This window comes from Sylvia atricapilla, chromosome 24 (assembly GCF_009819655.1).
Source record: "Sylvia atricapilla isolate bSylAtr1 chromosome 24, bSylAtr1.pri, whole genome shotgun sequence".
Classification (NCBI taxonomy): Eukaryota; Metazoa; Chordata; class Aves; order Passeriformes; family Sylviidae; genus Sylvia; species Sylvia atricapilla.
In genome coordinates this window covers 1,395,011-1,419,336 of record NC_089163.1, presented here as the reverse complement: position 1 = coordinate 1,419,336, position 24,326 = coordinate 1,395,011, and the positions used below count along the sequence as shown (strand labels likewise).

The following is a 24,326-nucleotide window of genomic DNA, read 5'->3' as shown; positions in this document are numbered from 1 at the left end:
ACTGGGGTGACCCCGCCAGGAGCTCGATCCCTGCCTGGAGATCTTCAAAGAGCAGAGGTACAACACACACTGAGAGTGACCTCCCTTGGAGAACAACCCACTTCTGCTTAAAGAAACTGTTCTCAGTGGCAGCCCCCACCTCTCCAAGGAAGAAAACACACCGGTATTGTAGTGCCGGCAGGGTCAGGGCACCTGTGCCCCCTCCACTTCCCACTCCACGCATGGACAACGAAGTGTGTTCACCTGGAACATCTGGGAACCGAGGGAGAAAACACCTGGGAGGCCCTGCTCAGCACAGCCCATCCCCAGCAAGCTCCTGAAGAGAACAGGCCACTGTGGAAGAGGAATAACATGTATCCGTGGGGATAACAAAGTTCATATTAAACCGATTAAGGATATTTAATCCATCTCTAACAGTATGGACATCTGACTGCGCTCAGGAGCCGCAGCAGATAATCCCAGCCCTCCTTCCCAGCACTGCCCCAGTGATCCCAGCCCGGCCTGGGGACATGACTCAACATCTCAGGGTTTGTCTGTCACAAACCAGCTCAGCACACGGGGCTTCATTCCCGGCTCACACCTCGTCCACCCGGGTTGGGAGAACACAATTCCATGCCACGGCCTCGTGGCTGTGTGCTCCAGCACTGAGCCCACATCCCTGGGCTGAGTCAGCACGGATGGCAAACAAGTCTGGGCTGGAGCAGAGACCCAGCGATGCTGCAGTGCTCAGCGTGCCAAAGCTGGTGCCCAGCTCTGCCCAGTGCCAAATTCCCAGCTCTTCCCTGCATATCCCCTTCAGTCCCAGCTCCCGCACCCCGTCACACGGCCTGAGGCAGCCTCCCCACGGGGCGCTGCAGGAGTAATTCCACACCAAGGAACACGAACCCGAGGTTTAATCTAATCCCCACCAAAGCAGGAATCTCCAGAGCCGGCAAATCCACCCACGCAGCCCTTCCCTGGCAGGATGAGCCCTGGCTCCTGCCACATGGCACCAGCACAAGGAAAAAGAAAAAAAGACTTGTGCTCTACAAACCCTCTCAGGTTTGCAGTTGCCAGGAGAATCCCAAAGGCCCCGGAGAGGCTGTCCTGGTTTCACCAGAGCGGCATTCCAGGCACAAACGGCAACTCATATCCTCCTGGAACAACACTGGGACATCAACTGCACCAGGAATTTGCTGCTCAGGAGCTTGGATTCAAATTCGGGGCTGGTTGCCAGTGCCAAACCACAGTGTAACCCCCCGGGAATTCTGCCTTAACTAGGACAGGCTCATCTGTTGCAAACTCGATGAGATCATTTCCAAGTTCCTGTTTAACAGGTGCCAGCTCCTCCTGCACCTGCTGTGTGCACAGGGCTCCCTGCCCCCACCACGCTGGGAACATCTGCTCAGCTCCCTCAGGAGCTGTGGAAAAGGTGACTGAGAGAAGGAACCAGACCTGGATCTGCTGCCCCTGTGCCCAGAGCAGGGAACTGGAGCCAGGCAGAATCAGAGAGCAAGGAAACCGCGCTTGTTAACAGGGAGGGGAACCCACAATAATCCTGCAACTTTATTTGCATATAAAAGAATTAAAAAAAATATTATCCTCTCCACAATAAAGGCAGGCAGAGCTCACTCAGCTCCAGAGCTGCACTCCCGGCCAAGCTGGAGGAGTCGGGGTATTTGTGTCTCTGAGATCCACACAACCACAGCGCAGCAGCTCAGCCATCCCAAGGATGCAGCTCTGGCAGGAATTCACACTTTGCATGGGAGGACAGCTCCCAGCAGCCTTGCCCCGGGGCCCAGCCCGTTCCAGGCAGGGCTGGGGGAGCATGGGAACACGGCGGGATGAGGCCACATGAAGAGGAGCCGACGCAGCCGACGGCCTTTGCAGTCACACACCTGCCTCATTCCCCAAAAAAAAATCACTCAGCTCCTTGTTCCAAGGCTGCTCAGGACTAAGGAGCTTCCTCTCTATGCAGGTGGATGCACAGCTGCTCCCTTTTCCAGGCTAAGGCAAAGGCAGGCTGCCATCCTCATCCGAGGTCTCTGTGTCCCCACTGTCCCCCAGGGTCCCTCCGGCACGGCCGGATGCCTCCAGCTTCCTCCTCTTCTTCAGGTGGTGCAGGTGGGATTTGGAGCGTGTGTGAGCTGGAGGAAGAGGCAAACAGAGGGTTCAATCTGTGGAATTTGGAGAAGGAAACTGCTGAACCCCCTCCCACGCCGGGCAGAGCACCTTTCCCTTCCCAGCCTCCTGCACAGTTCGCTCCCCAAAAAACGTGAATTCCCAAACCCTGCCCTGGCTGCTCCTCTGGACACTTCCAAACTATCAGGGCTCAGAAGATGATAAAAACCTCCCAAAGCTTCTCAGGAAGAACTGAGAGAGGGAAAAATCCTGCTTCTGTGTAAGATTCCAGGTTGTCACTCCCAACAAATCTGCTCCCAGCCCCTCCAGGGATGAGGGAATGTGTTTCCCAAGAGGTGGCACTTTGCAGGCTGCAGGCGAGGTTGTGCAACTCCCTGCTCCCCGTGGAGAACTGCCAGGATCATTTGTAGGGCTGTATCCCTGCACCACAGCACTGGGAATATCCTGTGTGTCCTACAGGGCAGCCACAGGGAAAAGCCTGGAGCAGAATGAAACTTCTGAATAACTCCAGGGCAGCCATGAAAACACAGCAGCAGGAGTCAGATGGGAACAGAGGGGTAATCCCAGGGATTGGCCTTGGAGCAGCAGGAGCTGCATTTCTGGGTGAAATCACATCCTTAAGGACAGCCAAACCTCCTTATCAGCGGTTTTATCTCAGGGGAGGCTTTGTCTGACCATCTTGGCGGGGTGGTTTTGCCATTTCCAAGAGATCAGAGCAGCAATTAAAGCACAAAGTTTTCAAGCAAGGGCCTTAATTAAAACGAGGGTATGTGCTCTGCTGAATCAAGGCCCTCAGGTGTTTTCCAGCCATCCTTTTTTCTGCCAAAGGATGAAGTCACATGCAAAGCTGCTGCTTTATCACAATGCTGGAGGGTCACCCTCAGCCTGAGATAAAGTCTCACCTCCTGCAATTTGTCACAAGCAACACCAAAGCCACAACGGCTGAGGAAGTGCCAATTGCTGCTGCTGTCTGGGGAGTTGTGCTCTTCAAGTCCATACAAAATGTAAAATCAGATACAATTTTAAAATACCCCAGAGCCAGCAGGGCACTGCCCTGGGAAGCAGTTCCCAAAACTCTCTGCCACCTGATCTAAGAAAACAGAGCAGAGTGCAGATCCACCCAGCTCCCACCGCTGTTTTCACCTCCCTTTTCCATTTTGCAGGCACAAGTAACACCCAGGATTTGGAGCATTTTTCTCCCACCGTCTGGGGGTGTGATACAGGGAATTTCAGCTGGATACAGGGAATAACAGCTGGTCTTGGCTGAGGGAGGCATTGTCACCATCGATTGGTGACATCCCTAAGGACATGGAGCTGCAGCTGTGGGACTTGGGGGGACCTTGAGGAGCTCCCACTCGGTCACAGAACTTGCTGGACCTAAAGGGTGACAGAGACACCAAGAGCTTTCAGTTCTGGACAAGCAGAACTCCTTCAAAGCAGCCCCTGAGACTGGCTAAAACAACAACTGCACTGAACTGATCCCATGGCAAGGAGCCTCCTACTCAGAGCCAACTCCCATCTTTGCTTTCAGCACTTCCCTGCCTCAGTCAGGAGCAAGCAACTCCTTCAAACCCAACAACCTGGGAAATTTATCTTTGGTTGTGTCTGCATCTGCTGGTTTTGGCTGGGGCAGAGTTGATTTCCCTCCCAGGAGCTGGTCTGGGGCTGTGTTTGGATTTGTGCTGAGCACAGGGTTGATCAAACTCGGGGATGTTTTGTTACTGCTGAGAGTTCTGGAAGTGCCTCAAGGCTTTTTGTGCTCCTGACAGCAACACAGAGAGAGCTGGGGGTGCACAGGGGGTGGAGGGGACACACCCCAGGGATATCCCAGACCATACGGCTCACGCTTCCAGGGGGGAAGGAGGAGGAAAAGGAGGGAGCATCAGGATGATGGAGTTTGTCTTGCCACAAGTCACTTTGGATGTGATGGAGCCCAGTTTTTTTCCTGGGGATGGCTGAGCATCTGCCCAACCATGGCAAGCAGTGAATTAACCCCTCGGTTTGTTTTGTTTTCTCTATTAAACTTTAACCCAGCCCACCGATTTTCTCACTTTTAGCCTTGCAATTCTCTCTCCCTGAAAGAGGGAGTGGGTGAGTGGCTGTGGGGGGCTCAGATGCTGGGGTTAAACCATGACCCTGCACATCCTGTATTTGGGGAACACATGGTGATTTACCAGTTTCATTTCTGCAGCCGGTTTCCCCATGACTTTTTGTTTCTGGTTCTCAGCATGAGCCTCCCAGCACAGATAAATTCACTGACTTAATCTGATTCCAGCTGAGCTCTTTTAAAGTAAGTCTATTGAAAATAGAAAATCCCTTTCTATTACTATTACAGCTAGGAATAGTTGGAAAAAAACAAAAACCCCACACACAAATAGGAAATACTGCAGCAAAATTGAACTATTTAAAACATCGAGAACTTCCAACACAACAGAATTTGACAGGAGAGAGAGATTTGCTCTGTGCTTTTTGAGGAAACACCCAGAATGTCATGAAGGACCAGGAGCCCTGACTAAACAGAGCCAGCTCTGAGCTGGATGCCACATACAGCTCCCTGGGGTGATGCTGAGTGCTGGGGAAGGCAGGGAAGCCCAGGGAAAGGGGGAGACTCCTGACAGATGGTTCCTGCGGCACGGCTCCTACAAATGGCTAAAAAAAATCCTTGAAAGGCCAGGATCACGAGCTGGGGGGTCATCTGGCCACAGGGGAGCTGCTCCATCATCCCACAGCCCCTGAGCCCTCCCAGGTGCCCTGCTGGGCCCTACCTGCCCACTCCCTGTCCCCGATGATGAGCCTGTCACAGAGCTCACACACGCGGTGGCTGCGCTTGTTCTCCTTCTCGTCCTGCTCCATCCTCAGAGGCTCTGCCGGGGGCTCACGGCCCTGGGGATCAAATAATGCCTCCAATTGGTCTCTGCCATCCAAATTCACCTGTCAGAGTTCGTTTTCATGGAGTTTTGGGAAGGGACAGGAGTTTTTACCAAGTGCAGCACTGAGGATTGGGGGGAATGTTCAGCTGTTCTACTGCTGCATGGAAATGCCAAGGCTGGGCACAGCCAGCCCTGCTCCAGGGGAGACTGAGTGCCAAGTCAGGAGGCCTGGAGACCACAGAGAAGCCAGTCAATGGCAAGCCCAGCTCCCCAGTACCTGGATGAAGCTCTCCACGATCTCCAGGGCAGGTTTCAGCACATCCTCCTCCCACCGCTGGAGATCAGACACCTCCAAGCCATAAACTGGGGGCACGTTGGGCCCAGGACCTGCAGAAACACGAGGCAGCTCAGCACCAGAAGCTCCCAGCACCTCCTCCCAGAACCCAGAGGGAGCAGAGGGATCTGCTTTTTGCTCTCAGCAGTCAGAAGCCAACAGCACCAGGCTCACCAGAGCCAAAATTCTCTCCAGCAAGCAGCAGGAACACCTCAGGACTCAGGGAAACATCTTCACAGCAGGGAGAGTGTTCTGGAATGTGTGTGCCAACAGCCTATCACAACGAGCACCTCAGCCCAGCCCTGGTCCACAGGAGGCTGGGAGGATGAAAGAGCTGGATCCAGGCACAAAGCCACCACATCCTGCTTACAAGGAGATGCAGGCATGGAGCCTGGATGAGGGATCTGAGCGTGCAGATTCCCACTCAGAGCTGCAAGTGATTGTGCAGGGGCTGGTGCTCCTGAGCCCTGGCAGCAGGACATGGCAGGAGATGCTGCTTTATTAATGACAAGGGACAGGTTCACAGCTCACAGCCACCCCTTTGGTGTCCCCTGGCCCAGTTCCAGGGCACAGGGCACTTGCTGCAGCCTGGACAGGGTGAAACTGCTGCCAGCAGAGAGCACCTGCTCCCTGGGTGACCTGGCTGCTCTGCACAGCTCACCTGCCCTCCACGGGCACCTGGCTGGCCCTGCCTGGACAAAGCCATCAAAGGCTCCACGTGCCAGCCCCCAGCAGGTGCTGGTTTTATTGCTGTGCCCGCAAACCAACCCCTGACAGACCCATGTGAGGCACACCTGCCACCAGAAAGGTGAGCTGAGCCACCCAGCACACGGCTCTGGCAAAGCTCCTGCGCCTCCTTCAAAGTCCATCTTTTTGTGACTCGAGTTTCTCCCTGTCTTCTCTCTCTCTTCTTTTATTTTTTTTAGGTTTTATTCTTTATTTTATTGTTGTTTTGCCCCTACTGAGCACCTTTCAACAAGTGCCCGGCTCCCAGCTGCTGCTGCTGGCCCTGCTCCAAGGCTGGGGCTGGGATGGGGAAGTCCTGCTGGCTCCCTGCCACTGCACAGAGCACGGCCTGGCCTCGGAGGGCAGCTGTCAAATGGGTTTTTCTCCCTGCCAGGAGCATGTGTGGGTGCGTGGGGACCCCGAGCCCCTCAGGAGCATTTGGCAGGATGAGCTGCAGGGATGTTGTGACCATCATCATCATTATCTAGTGGTGCCTGACACGGGGCTGAGCTTCTGCCTGGGATTTTTATCCCTCCTGATGGCCCTGCTGCCTGGAAAGGGATGGAGTACAGGGGTACAGCAGGAGGAGGTGGCTCTTGAGTGTCTGGGATGAGGGGTTGTGGGCAGGACCCCGTCTCAGGAGGAGCAGGAGATCTGCTCTCCAACCCAAACCAGCGGGAAGGAGCTGGGAGAGGCAGAGCCTGGTGGGTGGATGGGGACACTGGGTGGCTCCTGGAGGGTCTGGTTGGGAGCAGATTCCCAAACACAGGCTGCCCCAAAGCACCAGTGTCCCCTCTGGGGCTGGAGTGGGGCGTGAGGAGAGGTGAGAACAGAAGGACTCACGTTTCAGGAAGCGGTTCCGGACCCATTTGTTCTGTCTCCGGGCGTATCTCTTGGTCACCTGCTTGAGGGCCTGGATCCCTTTGGAACAGAGGGATTAAACAAAAGAAAAAAAAAAAAACCCCAAAGGTCAGTGAGAACAGGCTGTCAGCTCCAGGTGAGGGAAATCACACAAGAAACAAGTTTGTGCTGGTGGCACCATGAGAATTATTTGTATTGTCAGTCTGGGGGTCTGTGGCTGCACTGAGGAGAGGCTGAGCCCTGACACACAGTGGAGGGGCAGCATGGAAAGGCTGGACAAGGTACCCCAAATACCCCTGAAGAAACAGAGGGTGCAAAGAGCCCAAAGCCTCCACCCTGAAGCTTTTAGCAGGTAGAACAACCTGTTCAAGGGCTGCACTGCTCTCATAATGCCCAGTTCCCAAGTGGAGCCCAGGACTGCTCATCCCACCCAGCAGAGGATGGTTTACCACTCTACAACTGTTCAATATTTAGTACCAGGCTTATCAAATCCCTCCTAATCATCTCCTGAGCAGACACAACAAGCTCCTTCTGCACCAGACTTGTTTTCAAGCCTTTTATCATTTCTGTGGTTTCTTCAGACTCCACCTCCACTTCACACTGAACCTTCCTTTGGCACAGATGGGCTTTGCCTGGGCCCTGCCCTGTGAGGAGAGCAGCTCCCCTCCACCATCAGTCCAGACATTCCAGAATGACACACCCCCAAAGGGCACATCCCTGCTGACTGATGCCCACATTCCTTGTCACCACAGTGCTGCTGACATGCTGAGCTCTGCTTCATTCCTCTCTTCCAGCCCAGCTGGGATCCCATCACCCAAGTGGACCTGCTCCAGAGCCCAAGTCACCCTGTACATCTTGTAAAGAGGCCTGAGGGCATGGAGGGATTGCTCAGGGTGTGCTCAGAGATGCTCTCCAAGCACTGGAAAACAAACTCCTTCCTCTCTGGGCTGGCAGAAGTGGGAAATGCAGAGAGAAAGGTGCAGCTGGGGCTGTGACCTTGGTTTAGACCCTCCTGTGGTGTCACCTGGAGCTTTGTGTGGCACCCAGGGCGCTCCTCCCACCTTTCTCCAGCAGCAGGGCACTGGTCTCGGGTGAGCAATTCCCTTCACTGATGAGGAACTCGTGGAATTCCTTGAAGCCAATGGACTGGAAGATGCCATGCTGGTAATCCTGCCTGGAGAACCAAAGGCAGGGGTCACAACCATCCCCTGTGGAACACTGGGAGACCTCCAGAGGGAGGAGCAGAGAAACATCTGGCTGCTCACCCACCGGTTCTCTGCCACCTTCTCCCGGTTGTAGTGGCGGTGGAAGTCCCGCAGCTCCTCCAGCAGCCCAGCAGCCACCATGTCATCCACCCTCTTCTCCAGCCGTGCATCCAGAGCTGCAGGAGGAGAGCAGGACACGCTGAGCCACGGGGAGCCGTGTCCTGGGGGGCTGCACAGCCTGCCAGGACATGAGTCAGCACTGCCAGGCTGCTGCTCCACCTGAGGAAGGCAGGTCAGGGAGTTCTCTGTCACACCCACTGATGCCAGAGGAATTGCTGCTTTCTCCAGGCTGGGCCAGGAGCAGGGAGTCAGCCCTTCCTCAGCCAGCTCTCACCTGCCTGGTCTGCATGGAGCCACAAGATGCAGGAATGTGGGTACTTCAGGGGCCCACCTAAAGGCCCCCCACCTTCCTCCTCCTGCTGCTGGTGCAAGATTTCACTGTGGGGGATCCCGGTCTCTTCAAACACTTGGAGGCTCCTGGAAGCAGAGACACAGGGAGCTCAGAGGCTGGGTGAGAATGCTGTTCCCATTCCCCCAGCAGCCCCGGGGGCTCCAGCAAAGGGAACCCGCAGACACTCGCCGAGATCCAACCCTCTCATGTGGAGGGGAGGGCAGGTTCCAGCCCCGGCCCGTGCCTGGCATCTGTGCACACCCAGCTCCTGGGGCTGCAGCGCTGGCACCCAAGGAGCCCAGAGCACAGCCACCCACTCCTGCCTGGCGCTGGGACAAGCCCTGCAGGGGACAGGGATCTGGCTCCAGCCCCGCCCTTTCCAGCCAGGCAGGGCTGCAGGGAAGGCACCAGCGCGGAGATGCTGCTGTGGAGCTTCACCAGCCCAGGCAGGGAAGGAGGGAGGTGGAGGAGCTGTGCCGGTGCCCAACCCTCCATCCCCCTGCACCGTGCGAATGGGGTGGGCGGTGTTCTGCTCCCCGGGGCCAGGGCTCGGCTGGGAAGGAGCAGCAAGCCTGGTCTTGCTGCCCTGCTGTTCCCACAGAGCTCAGCTATGTCACCCAGCCAGCAGGGCAGCTTGCTCTTTAAATAGCTCCAGACAAACCCTGCTGCTGCTGGGGCACGGAACGGGAGCAGCCCCAGAGCACAGCCCAGCACCCCAGAGGCAGCTCAGGCTGGAGCTGCGTGGCCAAAAGGCTCAAATCCCAAAGAGTCCCCAGCACCAACGCTCCAAGGCACCGCCTGAGAAGCCAGGAGCATCCAGCTGGGGTGGGAATGCTCATCCTGCCGTGCTCCCAGGCACACAATCCCCTCGGGAAGGGGTGCTGGCACCTCCTGGCCCTGCCATGCCAAGCTCACCTGGCCACCTTGCGCTTGTCGTGGGGGTGCAGCTTGGCCGCCATCTCCGGGTCCACCTGGCTCAGGCGCCGATGGAGCTCTGCACTGTCCAGCTGCTCCAGCTCCAATTTCCTGTCCCCATCCGGCCTGGGGGCACTGCTGGGCTTCTCCTGGGGGGCACAGGACAGCCCTGAACCAAACCCTGTGCAAGGCCAGTGTAAGCAACAAGATCCCCCAAAGCCACAGGGTGAAGGACGGGGTTTAGGTTCTCCTTGTCCCACTCTGCCAAACTGCAGGAATTCTGCCCTAAACATGGGATTCATCCTTTCCCAAAGGGATTCACAGCTTCCCACAGTACCTTGGTGTTGATAAGGACCTTCCAGAGCAGGGACTCGATGTAATAGTTGGTTCCTCCCACGACAATGGGGATCTTGTCCCGGGCAAAGATATCTTCAATGTGCCAGAGTCAAGGAGTGTAAGCAGAGATGCAGAGCAGGGGGGCAGGGCTGTGGCAGCAGTAGCCTGGGGCTCAGATCCCACTCTCCCAGCCCCAGGGAACCAGTAAGGCTGCAGGACAGGGTTAGAGGTGTCCCTCATCTCTCATTACTCTCTGTCACCTCTGCCAGCCACCACCAAAACTCAGGGACGCTCCAGGACTTCCAGGGAAGGCAACACTCAGCACAGATCTGCCCTGAGGGTTAGCTGGGTAAAAGAAGCCCCAAGCCCCTCTCACCAGCAGAATCCTCTGAAAAAACAGAGTCAGTTGGGATGTGGAGAGCCCAACCATTCATCCCCCTGGCCATGGAGGGAGGAAGCCCATTCCTGCTCAGTCAGGCAGGCTGCAGCATGACAGGATATCAGAGGCACGGCTTTGTCCCTGAAATCCACCACGGTGTAGTTGGAGACCAGGGGATCCACAAAGCTGATCATGTGGTGCCTGCAGAGCCGCTGCTCCTGCGGGGAAACCTTGTTGGTGATGATGTCCAAGCCCTTGTACACCTGGGGAAGAGAAGAGCCTGTCCTTCACCTCTGTGTCCTGTGAGACCTGCCCTGACCACTGCTGCTTCCCCCTGTCCCAGCCACCCCTCCCAGCCCCTGCTGGTGTCTGGGACAGGCAGGGGACAGGCAGGGGACAGGCAGGGGACAGGCACGTTCAGGCAGGGCAGCAGGAACTCTGCCAACACCTGCCCCTGCCAGGGCCAAGCTGGTGTTTGTTCCTGCCCACGGGAGATGAAGCGTTGAGCCCAACCGCTCGTGACTGCTTTCCTGGTGTGAAACAACCCTGTCATTAGGGGTGGGAGGGCTGATTGAGCTCTTGGACAGTGCAGTCAGAGCCTGGGCAGTGTCACCAGCCCAGCACACAGCTCCAAAACGAGAGCCTCCAAGCTGCCACCTCCTCATCTGCTGCTGCAGCTAAAAGCTCGGGTGTGCTGTTCTCCAAAAGTTTCCAGCACAGCACAGAGTCTCATGTGGGGACAAGGATCATCTGCAACACACAGAGATCTCTGTGGATGCAAACCACAACTCCATGGAGCCTCCTAAACACACACAGCCTCAGCTCATGCACACCTTAAAAGCCTGTGATTGCTGCCTGCTCTCCCTGAGCCTCATGGATACAGAGGGCAGCAGGTCAGTGATCCCAGGGGAATGAGGCACTGTCCTAGTCAGGAGACACTGGTGAGCACAACCAGCAGCATCCCACACGTCTTTGTTCCCAAACTGGGGGTACACAACCTGTGAGAGCACTGCTGAGAGATGCTGGCCCTCAGCTGAGAGCAGAGCAGGGGGAAAAGCCACCCAAACCAACTCCTCTGCAGCATTCCTGGTAAAGAGCCAAGGCAAGCTGGATCCCAGCAGATGCACCAAATCCACCCTCCAGGCTGTGTAAAGCACCATCCTGCAGATCCAGGGGCTGCAAGGGCTGGAGCTGCCTCAGCTTGGTGTTCCACCAGCAGAGTCCTTCCCAGAGAGAGCAGATTCCAGGCAGGAGAAGGGAGGACAGCTCCTCACTCTGCTTCCCATGCAAACACAACCCTCCTCAGCACGGGGAGCTGGCAGTGGGGCACACAAAGCCTCTCTGCCCAGCTCTGTGCCGTGCCCAGGACCGAGCAGGAGGTGGCAAAGGATGTGTTTAGTTCTCAGAGCCTTCCTGCTGAAGAGAAGTCTCCCAGCATGGGATAAACCGGGATGATGGGGAAAAGGACTGGAAATGGCCGTACTCATTTCCTCCTCCATCCCCCACCCCAGAAACCACCCCAGCCAGACTTCAAGAAATAAATTTCCCCTTAATCCCCTCTGAGAAGCTGCCAAGCCTCTGGCTGCAGCGTGGCCTCCACCCACTGCTCCCCGGTCTCAGGCAGGAGGACAAGGTGACACAGAGGTGACCCACGGGCACCAGGCACAGAGAGGCAGTGAGGATGTGAGGTTAGTGGAGCAGGGAAGCCCGAGCCCTGCCTGGAGCAATCATCCAAGCTGCTGGAGCTGCCGGGGCTGCTGAACCAGCTCTGCTTCCACCTTGCTTAACTCTGGAGCTGGGAGAGCCAGGGCTGGCTCCTGCTCCCATCCCAAAAGGCTCGCCCGGGGGGCAGGAAGACAGGGAGAGGAGGGCAACCCGAACCTGCAGAAAGGCAGCTGCCCCAGGGGACGCTGAGCAGGCAGGACAGGCCCACAGGCAGCTCTGCCAACGTGCCCCGTGGCTGCGGGCAGCCCATCGATCCATCCCCAGCTCCATTCAACACGGGGCTCCAGCCGCCACAGAAAGCCTTTGAATTGAGCGAGCTTTGGCTCCCTGCCTGCTCTCCCCATTTCTATCCCTCCAGCTCCAACAATTCCCACCGGCTGCCCCAAATCACAGCGAGCACCGAGGGGCTGAAGGGGCGGCTCGGGAGTCGGCCAGCAGCTCCCAGCACACGGGCACGCTGAGGATACCCAGCTCAGGCTGCTAGCCCCGGCTTCTCCCGGAGATTAAAACACCCGGAATATCTGGCAACAAGGGGAGGAATGCGGTGTCAGTGTGTGGGCTGCGAGGAAACAAAGGCAGCCTTTTACACACAGGCAGTAAGCCCGGAGAAGGTTTCCACCAGCTGGCTGTCGGCAGGGCCTCGCACCGAGACGTCCTCCTGACACTCATTTCTATTTTCAGCCAGCGGCTCAGATAAGCCTTTGTTGCTTTCTAAGGCCCCAAAACAGATTAGCGGCAGCCTGGAGCAGCCGGGCCCCGAGACACGGAGCACAAGGCAGCACTAAAGATGCTTAGCCTTGATGGTGTCCTCCCACCTCTGCGCTGAGCCCCGGGTCAGCGCTGCCCCCTTTGGAAAAGGGGAAACTGAGGCAGGATGTACAAACAGCCAGGGTTTTCAGGATCTGCAGCCCGGGAAGGGCAGGGTCTCCCGAATCTTTGCTCTGACAGCAAAATGTGCATCATCCCAAGCTCTGTGGTCACTGAGGGGAAAGCGCCATCCTCGCCCTGAGCACAAGGAGTGTAGAAGGTGATGTGACAGAGCCTGAAAACATCCTGTGGCCAGGAAAACAGCAGGATTTCACAGGAGCCACGCTGGAGAGGGGCATGGAGGACTCAAACTGAGCAAAGGTGCAAGGAGAGCACGATTGTCTCCCTGCCATGAGAAAATGATGCCAGCAAAGGCTCTGGAGATGTCCTGACTCCACACACCGACTGGCAAATGCGTGCTACAGCAACTGCATCACCACTCCCAAGGGAGAAACCCAGAAGGGACACTGGAATCCAGAAGGGACACTGGGATCCTGAGTGGATGGGGGGCTCATCAAACTGGCACAGGGCTCCTTTCATGTTCACTACCAGGAACGAAGAAACAGGACTGGCTTCACCCTGCCAGTCTCTCCAGGGAATTACTGACTCCTCAACAAAACTCACTGGGATGACAAACGGCAACAGAAAGGACAAAAAAGAAAGATTAAGAGGCCAGCAGATTAAGCAGAGCTCCCGAGCTGCGAGCAGGCAGCAGTTAAATCTGTAATTTGAGCACAGCGACTGAGAGCCATGACCAAAACACCCTGGAGATGGAGAGAGGGGTGCGTGTGTGTGGGAACAGGTGGGCTCGGGGCTCCCCAGCCCTTTCCCGAGCCTGCCTCCCGCTCCAGCAGCTGCCCAAAACACTGCCAGCATTTGTCAGAGCCCAGCAATGAATGCACACAGGGGGCTGAGGGGTCGCTGGCAGCTGTCAGTCCCCAACGAGCAAAGGGATTTTCCAAACCCAGCGAGGACGGGGCAGAGACAGCCCTGCGTGGCAGGAGGAGGGGGACACGCCACGGGAGACACAGGGAATGCCACGGGAACAAAAGCAGCCCCGGCTGGAGGGGCACCGGGGCTCAGAGGAGCTCCCCCCGCCCCATCAGCACGCTGCATTACGGGATAAAACAGCCCGAGCTGCTCGGCCCTGGCTCCACTGTCACGCTACAATGAGATTAAAAGGAAAGCAGGACAAGAGGCACTCGGATGCCATCGGCAGCAGGGTCCTCCTCGCATTCCCATGGTGGGGCCTGAAGGGAACAGAGCACAAAACGCACTTCTCCCCATCCCACACGGGGAGTCAGGGAGCGCCAGGAGGCTCCAAAGCCAGCAGCCACTTCCCCAGCGTTAAACACAGCCAAAACTCCTGCAGCTCACGTTTTGCCCTCTCAGGATCTCAGTTCAGCTCAGACCTCACTCTTTTCCCCAAGGGAAACATTCCACAAAATTACTTTCTGATTGCTTGCCCCCAATTCAGAGGAGTGAGATTTTAAATTTAGCTCACCGGGACACAAACTGTGACCAGGAAACAGGGAGGTGGGCACAGGACGGTGGGAGTTGATCTCTGAGCAGCACAAAGGCAGAAAACACCTTTTCACACAGAATAATAAATACATTTAACATTAAACTTGATGGAAAGTTCAGGCACTACAGGAAGGGAACAACGAAAATGTGGATCGGTAAGGAAAATATTTTGCTAAACAACAACCACTGTTATTCTTGTGGCTGAAATGTCCATCCTGTGACAAAGCTCTCGTAGCTGAACAAAATTAAGACAAGAAAAGAAAAAAAAAAAAAAAAAAAAAAGAGTTTTGGCTCCTTGCTGTTGACTTACCCCAACCACACAACTGATTTATTCCACACTGCTGCCTGCAGTGAGAGATGAGACCACAGACACTGCTCATGACCAAGTTACTCCACCCTTTATACCTCTCTACAGCTTCTGGTGGGATGAAATTAAAACACCTGCGCTCTGGTTTCATTCCAAAAGGTGAATTTATTTGGGATGGGGGGGAGCTCAAACAAACACTTGGTACAAACTCTGCAGTTTTAGCAGTGCTGCCGTGTTCAGAGCCCACAGGGCAGGGAGGGGAACTGCTCACACAAACCCAACAACTGGCACTGGGGACAGGACAGGGACACTGGGACAGGGACATTGGAGCTGGGACAGGGGCAGGAGGATGGGTTCTAGGGCTGGGACAGGAACAACAGGGGACAAGGGCACCAGGAACAGGACAGGGATATGGGGACAGGGCATATCCTGATATGGGGACAGGTACATGGGGACAGGGGCACCAGGGACAGGACAGGCATATGGGGACAGGGCATACTCTCATATGGGGACAGGACAGGGATACATGGACAGGGGCACTGGGAACAGGACAGGGATATGGAGACAGGGCATATCCTGATATGGGGACAGGACAGGGATACAGGGACAGGGGCACTGGGAACAGGACAGGGATATGGGGACAGGGCATACCCTCATATGGGGACAGGTATATGGGGACAGGGGCACCAGGGACATGACAGGGGACAGGGGCACCGGGAACAGGACAGGGATATGGAGACAGGGCATATCCTGATATGGGGACAGGACAGGGATACAGGGACAGGGGCACCGGGAACAGGACAGGCATATGGGGACAGGGGCACCAGGGACAGGACAGGGACACGAGCTAGGACAGGGTCAGCAGGATGGGTCTCAGGCTGGGACAGGAATACCGGCGACAGGACAGGGATACAGGGACAGGGGCACCGGGGACAGGACAGGGACACCAGAAAGAGAAGAGGGACACCTGCAGCACATCCAACATGCAGGACGCATCCCGCGGGCTCTCCCCTATTGGCACTGGGACACGGGGAAACCGGGGAGAACCTGCCCGGAGCCTCCGGCGCTCCGCTCCTCCCGGCCCCGTGGGCCCTGCGCGGCTCAGGCCCGGCTCAGCCTTTCCCCGGCCCAGGCCGGAGTCCCCGGGACAGCCGGGAGCCCTCCCGGTGCGGCCCAGGCCGGTCCCGGTGGGGTCCGAACCGCGGCCCAGGCCCCCGGAGCTCTGCGGGAGCGGCTCCTCCGGGCGCGGCCTCCCCGCTCCTCCCCGCTCCTCCCCGGCCGTACCTGCATGGAGTCGGCGCTGACGATCTCCCCGCCGAGGCGCAGGCCGAGCTGCAGCGCCAGCGCCGATTTCCCGGTGCCGGTGGCGCCCAGGATGACGACGAGCGGCGGCGGAGGCCGCGGGGCCCGGCACAGCGCGGCCGCCATGGCCCGGCGGGGACGGGCGGAGGGACGGGGGCGGGCCGGGAGCGGGGAGGCCGGGCCCGAGCTGCGAGCGCCGGGCCTTGGCTTCCCAGCCTCTTGTGTGCTCCTCTCCGTGCCCCACACCCGGCCCGTGCCCCTCCCCGGGTCACCACATCCAGCCCGTGCCCCGGGTCCCCACACCCGGCCCGTGTCCCGGGTTCCCACACCCGGCCCGTGTCCCGGGTTCCCACACTCAGCCCGGTCCCAGGTCCCCACACCCGGCCCGGTCCCCTCCCCGTGTCCCGGGTCCCCAAACCCAGCCCGGTCCCCTCCCCGGGTCCCCACACCCAGCCCGGACCCCGCTCCGTGTCCCGGGTCCCCTCACTCAGCCCCGTCCCTTCCCCGTGTCCCCACACCCAGTCCGGTCCCTTCCCCGTGCCCCACACCCAGCCCGGTCCCCTCCCCGTGTCCTGGGTCCCCAAACCCAGTCCGGTCCCCTCCCCGTGTCCCGTGTCCCCAAACCCAGCCCGGTCCCTTCCCCGTGTCCCCACACCCAGTCCGGTCCCCTCCCCGTGTCCCGTGTCCCCACACCCAGCCCGGTCCCCTCCCTGGGTCACCACACTCAGCCCGGTCCCCTCCCCGTGTCCCCTCACTCAGCCCGGTCCCCTCCCCGTGTCCCGTGTCCCCAAATCCAGCCCCACTCCCGCGGTCCCTATTTGTGACCTCCCCAAACCCTTCCCGGCCCTGTCCACGCGTGGAGCTCTGCCCCGTGTTCCCTTTCTGACGACCCCACGAGAAGGATGCTGTTGCCGTAACAACGGGGCAAAGCGCTGAGGAGCGGGGCTGTTGCCATAGCAACGGGGCAGAGCGGGGATGATGCCGAGGGGGCCGCTGCCATAGCAACGGAGAGGAGCGTGTTGCCGTGGCGACCGCGGCTTCCACCGAGGCTCGTCCTTCCTTCCCGTCGCCACGGCAACAGGAGGAGATGGGGAGCGGGGCCGCTGTCTCCGTGGCAACAGAGAGGAGGGAGAAAGGCGAGGCCGTTGCCATGGCACCTCCGCGGTGCCGCTCTCCCTGGCAACACGCATCCCTCGCCACGGCAACAGGGAGAGCGAGGCTGCGGGCCGGGGGGCTGCGGGCAGCCGGCCCCCCCTCGGCAGCGAAGGGATTATCGCCGCCTCGGGAAACTGTCCTAAAAATTTGCCAGCCCAGGCGTGAAGGCGGCATCGAGCCCACAACATCCCCCCCGGGCCGGGGCTGGGGCGGGAGGGAAGATGTGGTGGGCAAGCAGAAGTGGTTTGGGGGGTACAGCAAAGAGAAGGGTGTTAGCAGGGCAGCGAGCATTAAAAAATAATTCAGGCCCTAGCAGTGCCGAGTTGTGATGATTGCAGCTGACACTCACAAATTGCAGCGCTGAACAAGCGAGTAGGAAAGCCCTGCGTGCTTATTTTGTTCACTTCAGAGCACTGTCAGTCTCCTTCCCTCGCCCTGACCGTGACAATATGAGAGGAGACACGTGCTCCAGTAACCAGGGAAGTTTCAGGTAGATCCATGTGGATGCAGGCTTTAGGCAGGAGAACTCAAAGGCGTTTACAAACTGCAGCTCAGTTCTTCGCTTTGATTTGGGCTTCGGGGACATCTCCCACCGGTGACAGTCTCAGCTCAGTCCTTGGATGTGCTTATCACTTCCAAGAAGGATAAGTAATGTTTTAAACTTCCTACGTACCTTTAGCACAAAAACAAAAAGCCCAGCTTGCTAAAAACCTTCTCCGGAGGGTCACCTTGAGCTGAGGAAAGATGACAGACTGCGAGTGCGAGTGTCACAAAAACACAACAAAAATAACCGTGCGAGGGGCTGGGACATCTGGGCTTTGTTCCCTGCGCATGAGCGAGGTGTCAGATTTAGGTCAGCCCGCTCCCTGGTTAATGATCCCTGTGGGTCATGGGAGCACCTTTTAATGCAGCTCTGAAAGGCTGTGACACCGTGTGATGCAACACAGAGTGCGAAACGCTGCTGGAACCGAAGGGGATGGGTGTTTAAGGGCCTCTGTGTGGCATCGTTGCTATTTAAGGCTGGTTTCCCCCGGGTGATCCAGGCTCCAGCAGCAGCTCCTCGCTCCTGACTCCTCAGCAGTAACATAATCCCACATCCATCCTGCATTTCGAGTAAGACTTTTGCTGCCAGGACAAAAGAAACCCAAAGGCATCAGGTTTGGGGGCAGCAGGGAGAACACACCTATATATAATTTCATCCACTTGGCAGATCTGGGATGTGGAGCTCTCCGGTGCCCCTGGAAGCGAGTGGATTGCGTTCCCCTGTCCCTATAGGGTTACTGCCAGGCACAGCCCCAGCCCCTGACCTGTGGGGCAGCGATCACCCCACACCCCCTGCCCCAAACCCCATTAGGGGGGTTTATAGTTACATCAAAGCCTGGGCTCTCTGCCCTTCCTTGCCAATAAAACCACTTAAAAGGAGGGAAAATAATCCAGGTGATCCATTTCCCTGGCCCCACCACCACAACCACTTCTTCTTCGAGCGCTGGGAGAAAAGCAGGACAAAGAGCTCAGTCTTGGTGCAGCTGAGCCCTGGTGCAAAACAGATTGATTTCCATTCATGCCCAGGATACCCCAAAACCCAGGGGCCACAGCAGCCCCCCCAGGAGCTCCAAGGTGATGCGTGGAAACCCGGAGCCGACTGCATGGAAAAAGCCAACCCAGGCTGTTGCAAACTTATTTATTTATGAAGTATGAGGTAATGAAGAAAGTGCTAAATCCAACCAGTGTTAACTCTAACCATTCTCAGCAGGTCAGCAGGGACCCCAGGGTGCCCTCCCGCAGGACCACCCCTGCCAACACCCCTGGGAGGGGACAGGGGACTCTGTCACCCACACAGCTCCCCGCAGGCTGGGCAGCAGGAGGGCACAGACGGGGAAGGCAGCGCAGCCCAAGCCAACCCCTGCAAAGCCCAAAGCTTGGCTGGGGATTTTAAGTGGCTGCTGGTGAAGGAGAACTCACAAAGGGGTGGGAAAAGGGGTCACAAGGATGCTCACAAGGATGGGGAAGGGATAAAAATCCCCTGTTATTGCAAATGGGTGGTTTGGAGAGCTGCAAGGGGGTGAATGGCCTCTGCGAGGACTCAGCTCAAGGGTCCAGCAGGAACCAGCCCCTTCCTGATCTCCCTAAAGTGCAGCAGGACTGAGCCCTCCCCCACAGCAGGAAATCCCCCTTAAAAAAAAAAAAAAAAGTTTTCATATATTTATATATATATAAAAAAGCAAACTCTTTACCAATACTTCTCAAAAAAGTGGTACAAAAATACAGTATAAAAACACAGCCTCCAGTATAAGACTCGCAGTTACAGCAGCAGTTTCTAGAACACAAAATCCAGGGCCAGCTACTGCGTGAAGTGACGAGGAAGTGAGGTACGGTCCAGCCGAGCAAGGGGACTGCCCACGAGGTGCTGTTCATCCCGGTGAGAGGCACATCCTGCCATCCCCACCTCCATGGGATCCATGCAGAGGTGAGCCCCGTGCTGGGCTCTGTGTCTGCCTGCTTCCAGGATCCAAGGCAGACACAATTACTTGGGAGTTTTAGGGTGAGACGGACGCCCAGTGAGCAAACGGCAGAGAGGGGTGCAGGGGCTGCTGGGGAAGGGGAATAAAGTGGAGCTCTTGAACTGGAGCAATCGCTGAGGAGGCTCCACAGCAGGGACAAGGGAAATCTTGGAACCCCCAGTGTCAGGAAGCCAACCCCGGGTAGATGATGCTGTTGGGGGGTCTCTGCTGTGGACCCATTCCTGCAGCCACTGCCACGTGCTCCAGCCCCCGGGGCCAACAGTTTGACAAACAACCAAAAAAAATAATTAAAAAAAATAAAAATGTGCAAATCGAGAAGGAGCAGGGAGGGTTGTGGGGACCAGAGTAGGGGGACACACCGGTTGCTAGTGCCCCTTAAGGTGAGCAATCCTTTTGAGCAGTTGGGTCTGGCGCAGCTGCAGCTGCCGCTTCTCCGCCGCCATCCTCCTCTCGGCGCTGATGAGGGACTGCAGGTACTCCGAGGATTTGCTCAGGATCACCACTTTGGGGGTCTTGGGGCAGCTGGCCAGCCCGGGCACCTGGTCCCTGAGGGCCAGGAAACGCGAGCGCAGGTCGTTGCGCCTCTTACGCTCCAGGTAATTGTGGTTTTTCCTCTTGGCCACGTCCTCGCTGTCCGAGCCGGGGCTGCTGCTGGCTTTTGGCAAGGCAGGCTCGGGCAGGGTGACAGCAGGAGTGACAGGCTCCACAGCTTTGGGTGGTTCATCCTCCTCCTGGTCCTGCTGCGGTGACTGGGGAGCAGGGCAGGAGTCTGGAGGCGAGCGGGCGGCGTAGTTGTGCTGCTGCTGGTGCACGGAGATGTGGAAACGTTTCATGCAGGGGTCCAGGGGGTCGGCACGGAGGGTGATGGTGACCGGCTTCCTCAGGCCCAGCGATTGTCTCTTGTCCACCGTCACCACGTCGATCTCTTCGCCTTCTGCTCTCGTGGCAAAGAAAAGAACAAATGTCCCGTCAGCTGGGAATGCTCAGTCACCTTTTGTCACCTTTCTGGGCGTCCCCGCAGCTCCCTGGGCAACCTCCCCACTAAGGTTTGCCCATGCACTGCAAACTCTGCGACCCCCAGAAGTGATTTAAGTGCCCTTCCAACACCATCACTTGGGAAGGAGTGGAATTCTCTCCCTGTTTCATGCTCCTGGACCCCCAAAATCGGACTGAGAGACTTTATTTCCGCCTCACTTCAGCACCAGGAGCAACATGTGCTCATCGTAAAGGATCATGAGGAAAGAAACACCCGAGCCCCCCTGCGAGGTGGGGGTGAGCTGGAGGAGCAGGACGCTGCCACAGCCTAGTTCCAAAGTTCATCCCGGTCGGGTGCTTTCATGGCCCATTGGAATTGTAAATGAGGGATTTAAGGGCAGAGCTACCCTTTGTTCCCCTTGGCTGCAGCTTCCCACCTCGGTGACTTGTTACTTTTCACAAGTGATAAAGGCCATTCAGCGCCGGCTTCCCGGGGACAGAGGGGACAATCCCCCACTGTGCAGGCAGCGAGGGAGAGGTGAAGAGGTCCCTCCAGCAGACCCTGAGCCTCAAAGGCATCTCAAGCCCAGAAACAGAAGGACCTGAATAAAGCCTTAATTGGCCCCAAAGCGCTCTGCCTGTTGCCACTGCAGTTGTCCCAGCAAAGCCCAGTGGCTTTGGGGACAGCGGGGTGAGCAGGCTCCGGACAGATCCGCCGCCACTTGCTCTCACTTTAGGGGATGAGCCTACAATTTTTTTTTTTTTCCTAGGATTTGGGGGAAAACACAGCCACTTGCTAAGATGCTCAAACCCCCACGGGCATCGCGGGCAGAGGCTCGGCCCCCATTCTCCTGTGAGAGGATCAGCGGTGGGCTTCTGAGACCGGCCTCAGCCGATACCTCAGACCCTCCAGGCTTTAGGGTTCAGCTCAGAAAGCCCAAAACCCCCCCGATAGTGGAGCTCCTGGGCTGGGGGACACTCATCAGTGTCACAACCCGCGCGGCCTCAGCCCCGTACACACACACACACGCTCATTAAGAAAAAAAAAGTCAGCCAGCGTAGCCCCGCCCCCCACGAGCTCCCATTGGCTGTCCCGCGGGGGCGGCCGGCTGTTCTGCCATCCTATTGGTTCTTACTCCTGTCCATCAGCGCGGCCCCTCTCATTGTTTGCAATCTGTTGCTTTTTGTTCGGCGCCCACGTGGCGCGGCCGGACCCCTCCGGGACCCCCGGGCACCGGGACCCCCGCGGCATCCCCGAGCCCCCGCCAGGCCCCCGCAGCTCGGGGTTAAGCCTCTTACCGCCCGCGACCTGCCCTACAGCCCCCGGGCCACTAATGGCATTAAGCCCCGCGCCGTGACTCACCGGCGCAGGTGGCGGCCACCGGCAGATTTATTAACGGGGTCACGGCACCGCGTCAGCGCTCCCACGGCAGCCGAGTCAGCCCCGGCCTCGGCGGCAGCGGGGGAAAACAACGCGCGTGGCTGTGGGGTTGTGGGCAGCCGCAGGGGGTTTGGAAATAAGCCCCGAAAATCGGCGTGAGATGCGAGAGACGCGGGGCAGCGGCACCGCACTGCCCTTGGAGGTCGGGTTTCGGAGGGATCCGTGTCCCAGCCCGACCCCTCGCCGTGTAAAAAACCCACAGACAGCCCACGCGGGACAGACAGACGCGCCCCGGGGCTGGGCTGGGACTCGGCGTGGCTGCTCCTGCCCGTCCTACAGAGCCACCGCCTCGGGGGACACGCCGCTGCTCCCAAACCTGCTGCCCCCGGGGCATCTTTTGCCTTTTGTCCCGAGGGAAGCCCGTCCCGGGTGGGTCGTGGGAAGAAGAAGGAGGAGCAGCCGAATTTCGAGCCGGCGGCAGAGCGCCGTGCTGCGCTCAAACCCCCCAAAACTTTGCACGGTGAGCTGCAAACTTGCCCTTCAACCTTCCCACGAGGTTTCCGTGGGGTCGGGAGGAGGGAAAGGGGCCACCAGAGTCCCACGCAAGACCGGAGGGAGCCCCACGCAGCCTCCCGAGAGGGACAGGGGCTTCCCGAGGAGAAAGCCAGCGGGAAAGGGGAACAGCCGAGCCCGCTTTGTTCGTGGGGCCGGCACCGGGGCTCGCTCGGAGGCTCAACAAAGGCGCAGCCCGGCTGGGACGGTCCCTGCACACACAAGTGTGGACACGCGTGTCCCCCACGCCGGCCTCCAGCAGGGCTGGGGACAGCCGGCAGCTCGGCTCCATCCCTTACCGGAATCGCTCTGGCCCTCGGATCCCGAGGATGCGGGGATTTTGCTCTCGGCCAGCGGGCAAAGGAAGACGGCAGCGGGATCCACGCACTCGCTGACCGAGCTGCTGAACCCAAAATCCTGCGCGAAGGACGGTTTGTGCGGGGTGGCTCTCTGCGTGCCCGTGGAAAGTTTCTCCGTCATCGCCTTCTCCAGCCTCTCCCGCGCTGAAAAACCGCTCCACATGCAATCCTTGAGGATGAAAGCGCTCAGGTTCCCGAAGATCTGCCCCGTCCCTATGAGATATTCCGGCTCTTCCCCGGCCAGGCAGTGCCGGGAGAACCATCCCTGCCGCTCCTCAGCCCCCGAGCAGCCCCCCTTCTCCCCGGGGGTGCCCAGCGGGGACAGCGGCGGCGTGGGCACCAGCTCGAACTTCTTCCAGATGTCCTCGCTGGGCGCCGTGGAGCGGTGGAAATCCTCCTGCGCGTCGTGATCGTAGAAGTAATGCTGGTACGAGTCAAACTCCATCTCGGCACGGGCAAATAAGAGGGCGGGGGGCGATCGAGAGAAGAAGGGGCGCTCAGGAAAGGGGCAGCCCCAGGGATGAGGGGGGACCCCCACCCCGGCGCCAGCCCCCGAGCCGGGACCGCGGGCGCATTGTTCCCCCGTTCTTATAGCGCGGCGGCGGAGGCCGGCCCCGCCCCTGCCAATCGCAGCGTGGGGATTTGCATAAAGGGCGTGGCCATGCGCAATGCCCCGCCCACCGAGGGGACACGGGGAAGGGGGTGCGGGGACCCCATCCCGGGGCTCTCCGGTGTCGCTCCCGGGGATGCTCGCGGGGTTCTGGAGCAGAGATCACTCCGTGCGCTGGGCTGGGGGCTCCTCGCTGTCCCCAGGGGCGTCCCGGGGGCTCTCAGCGCCCACCGCGACGGGCAGGGTTTGGGGGATCCCCCTCTGCAAGCGCCAAGGAGGGACACGCAGCTGTGTCACCAGCCTGCGGCCGAGGGCGAAGTTAACTGGAGAAGAGGGGACAAGTCACAAGGAGGCATCAGCTGCTGCCAGGGGTGATTTTTTGAGTGCTCTTTGTCATCTGTCCGTCCCCCCCCCCCGCTTGGCTGTCAGCCCAGTTCCTGCCGGGCTGTCCAGTTCACATTGGGTGGCAGGAGAGTGGCTCCGGCACTGGGCAGCAGTGGTGTCACCCAGTTGTGTGTCCAGCTCAGGGTGCCACCCTGGATGCCACCTGAAAGCATCCCCAACCTTTCCCAAAGCCCTCAGAGACCCCCGGGAGCATTCCCCCCAGAAAGACACCAACTCCAGCAGAAAGCTGGCTGAAACAAGGAGGGGCTGTGGGGACACCAGAAAAACAGAGCTGGGGGACACGGTGCCCGTGAGGAAGAAGGTCTGTGCACGGAGGAAGGGTTGGGAGCCCCTGGGGACGTCAGGAGCCACGGGCTGCAGGGAAATTGAGGTGTCCTGGGACAAACACTCAGCTCCCACCAGCAGCATTTTGCACCTGGCACATCCAGCCTTGGGGTCCGCAGGGACAACGCTGTGTCCTTGGGGACACGGGTGAGCTCAGCAGGATGCTGCATCTCCCCAGCG

The 24,326-nt window shown here is 58.5% G+C and overlaps 3 protein-coding genes across 3 annotated transcripts in view; all 3 read right to left on the bottom strand.

Annotated features, from left to right (window-relative positions):
- Window positions 1-24,326, bottom strand: part of PPIE (peptidylprolyl isomerase E) — a 97,208-nt gene that overhangs the window by 72,427 nt on the left and 455 nt on the right. The window lies entirely within an intron of this gene.
- Window positions 1,507-15,971, bottom strand: TRIT1 (tRNA isopentenyltransferase 1). The gene is made up of 11 exons (XM_066335458.1): window positions 15,846-15,971; window positions 10,314-10,461; window positions 9,821-9,912; window positions 9,484-9,632; window positions 8,512-8,654; window positions 8,182-8,293; window positions 7,974-8,086; window positions 6,895-6,972; window positions 5,269-5,378; window positions 4,887-5,004; window positions 1,507-2,126 (listed from the first exon to the last, which is right to left on the bottom strand). The coding sequence occupies exons 1-11, from the start codon at window positions 15,849-15,851 to the stop codon at window positions 1,987-1,989; spliced, it is 1,209 nt and encodes a 402-aa protein (XP_066191555.1). The 5' UTR covers window positions 15,852-15,971; the 3' UTR covers window positions 1,507-1,986.
- On the bottom strand, window positions 18,686-23,275 carry MYCL (MYCL proto-oncogene, bHLH transcription factor). Its single transcript, XM_066335167.1, has 2 exons — window positions 22,748-23,275; window positions 18,686-20,474 (listed from the first exon to the last, which is right to left on the bottom strand). The coding sequence occupies exons 1-2, from the start codon at window positions 23,250-23,252 to the stop codon at window positions 19,906-19,908; spliced, it is 1,074 nt and encodes a 357-aa protein (XP_066191264.1). The 5' UTR covers window positions 23,253-23,275; the 3' UTR covers window positions 18,686-19,905.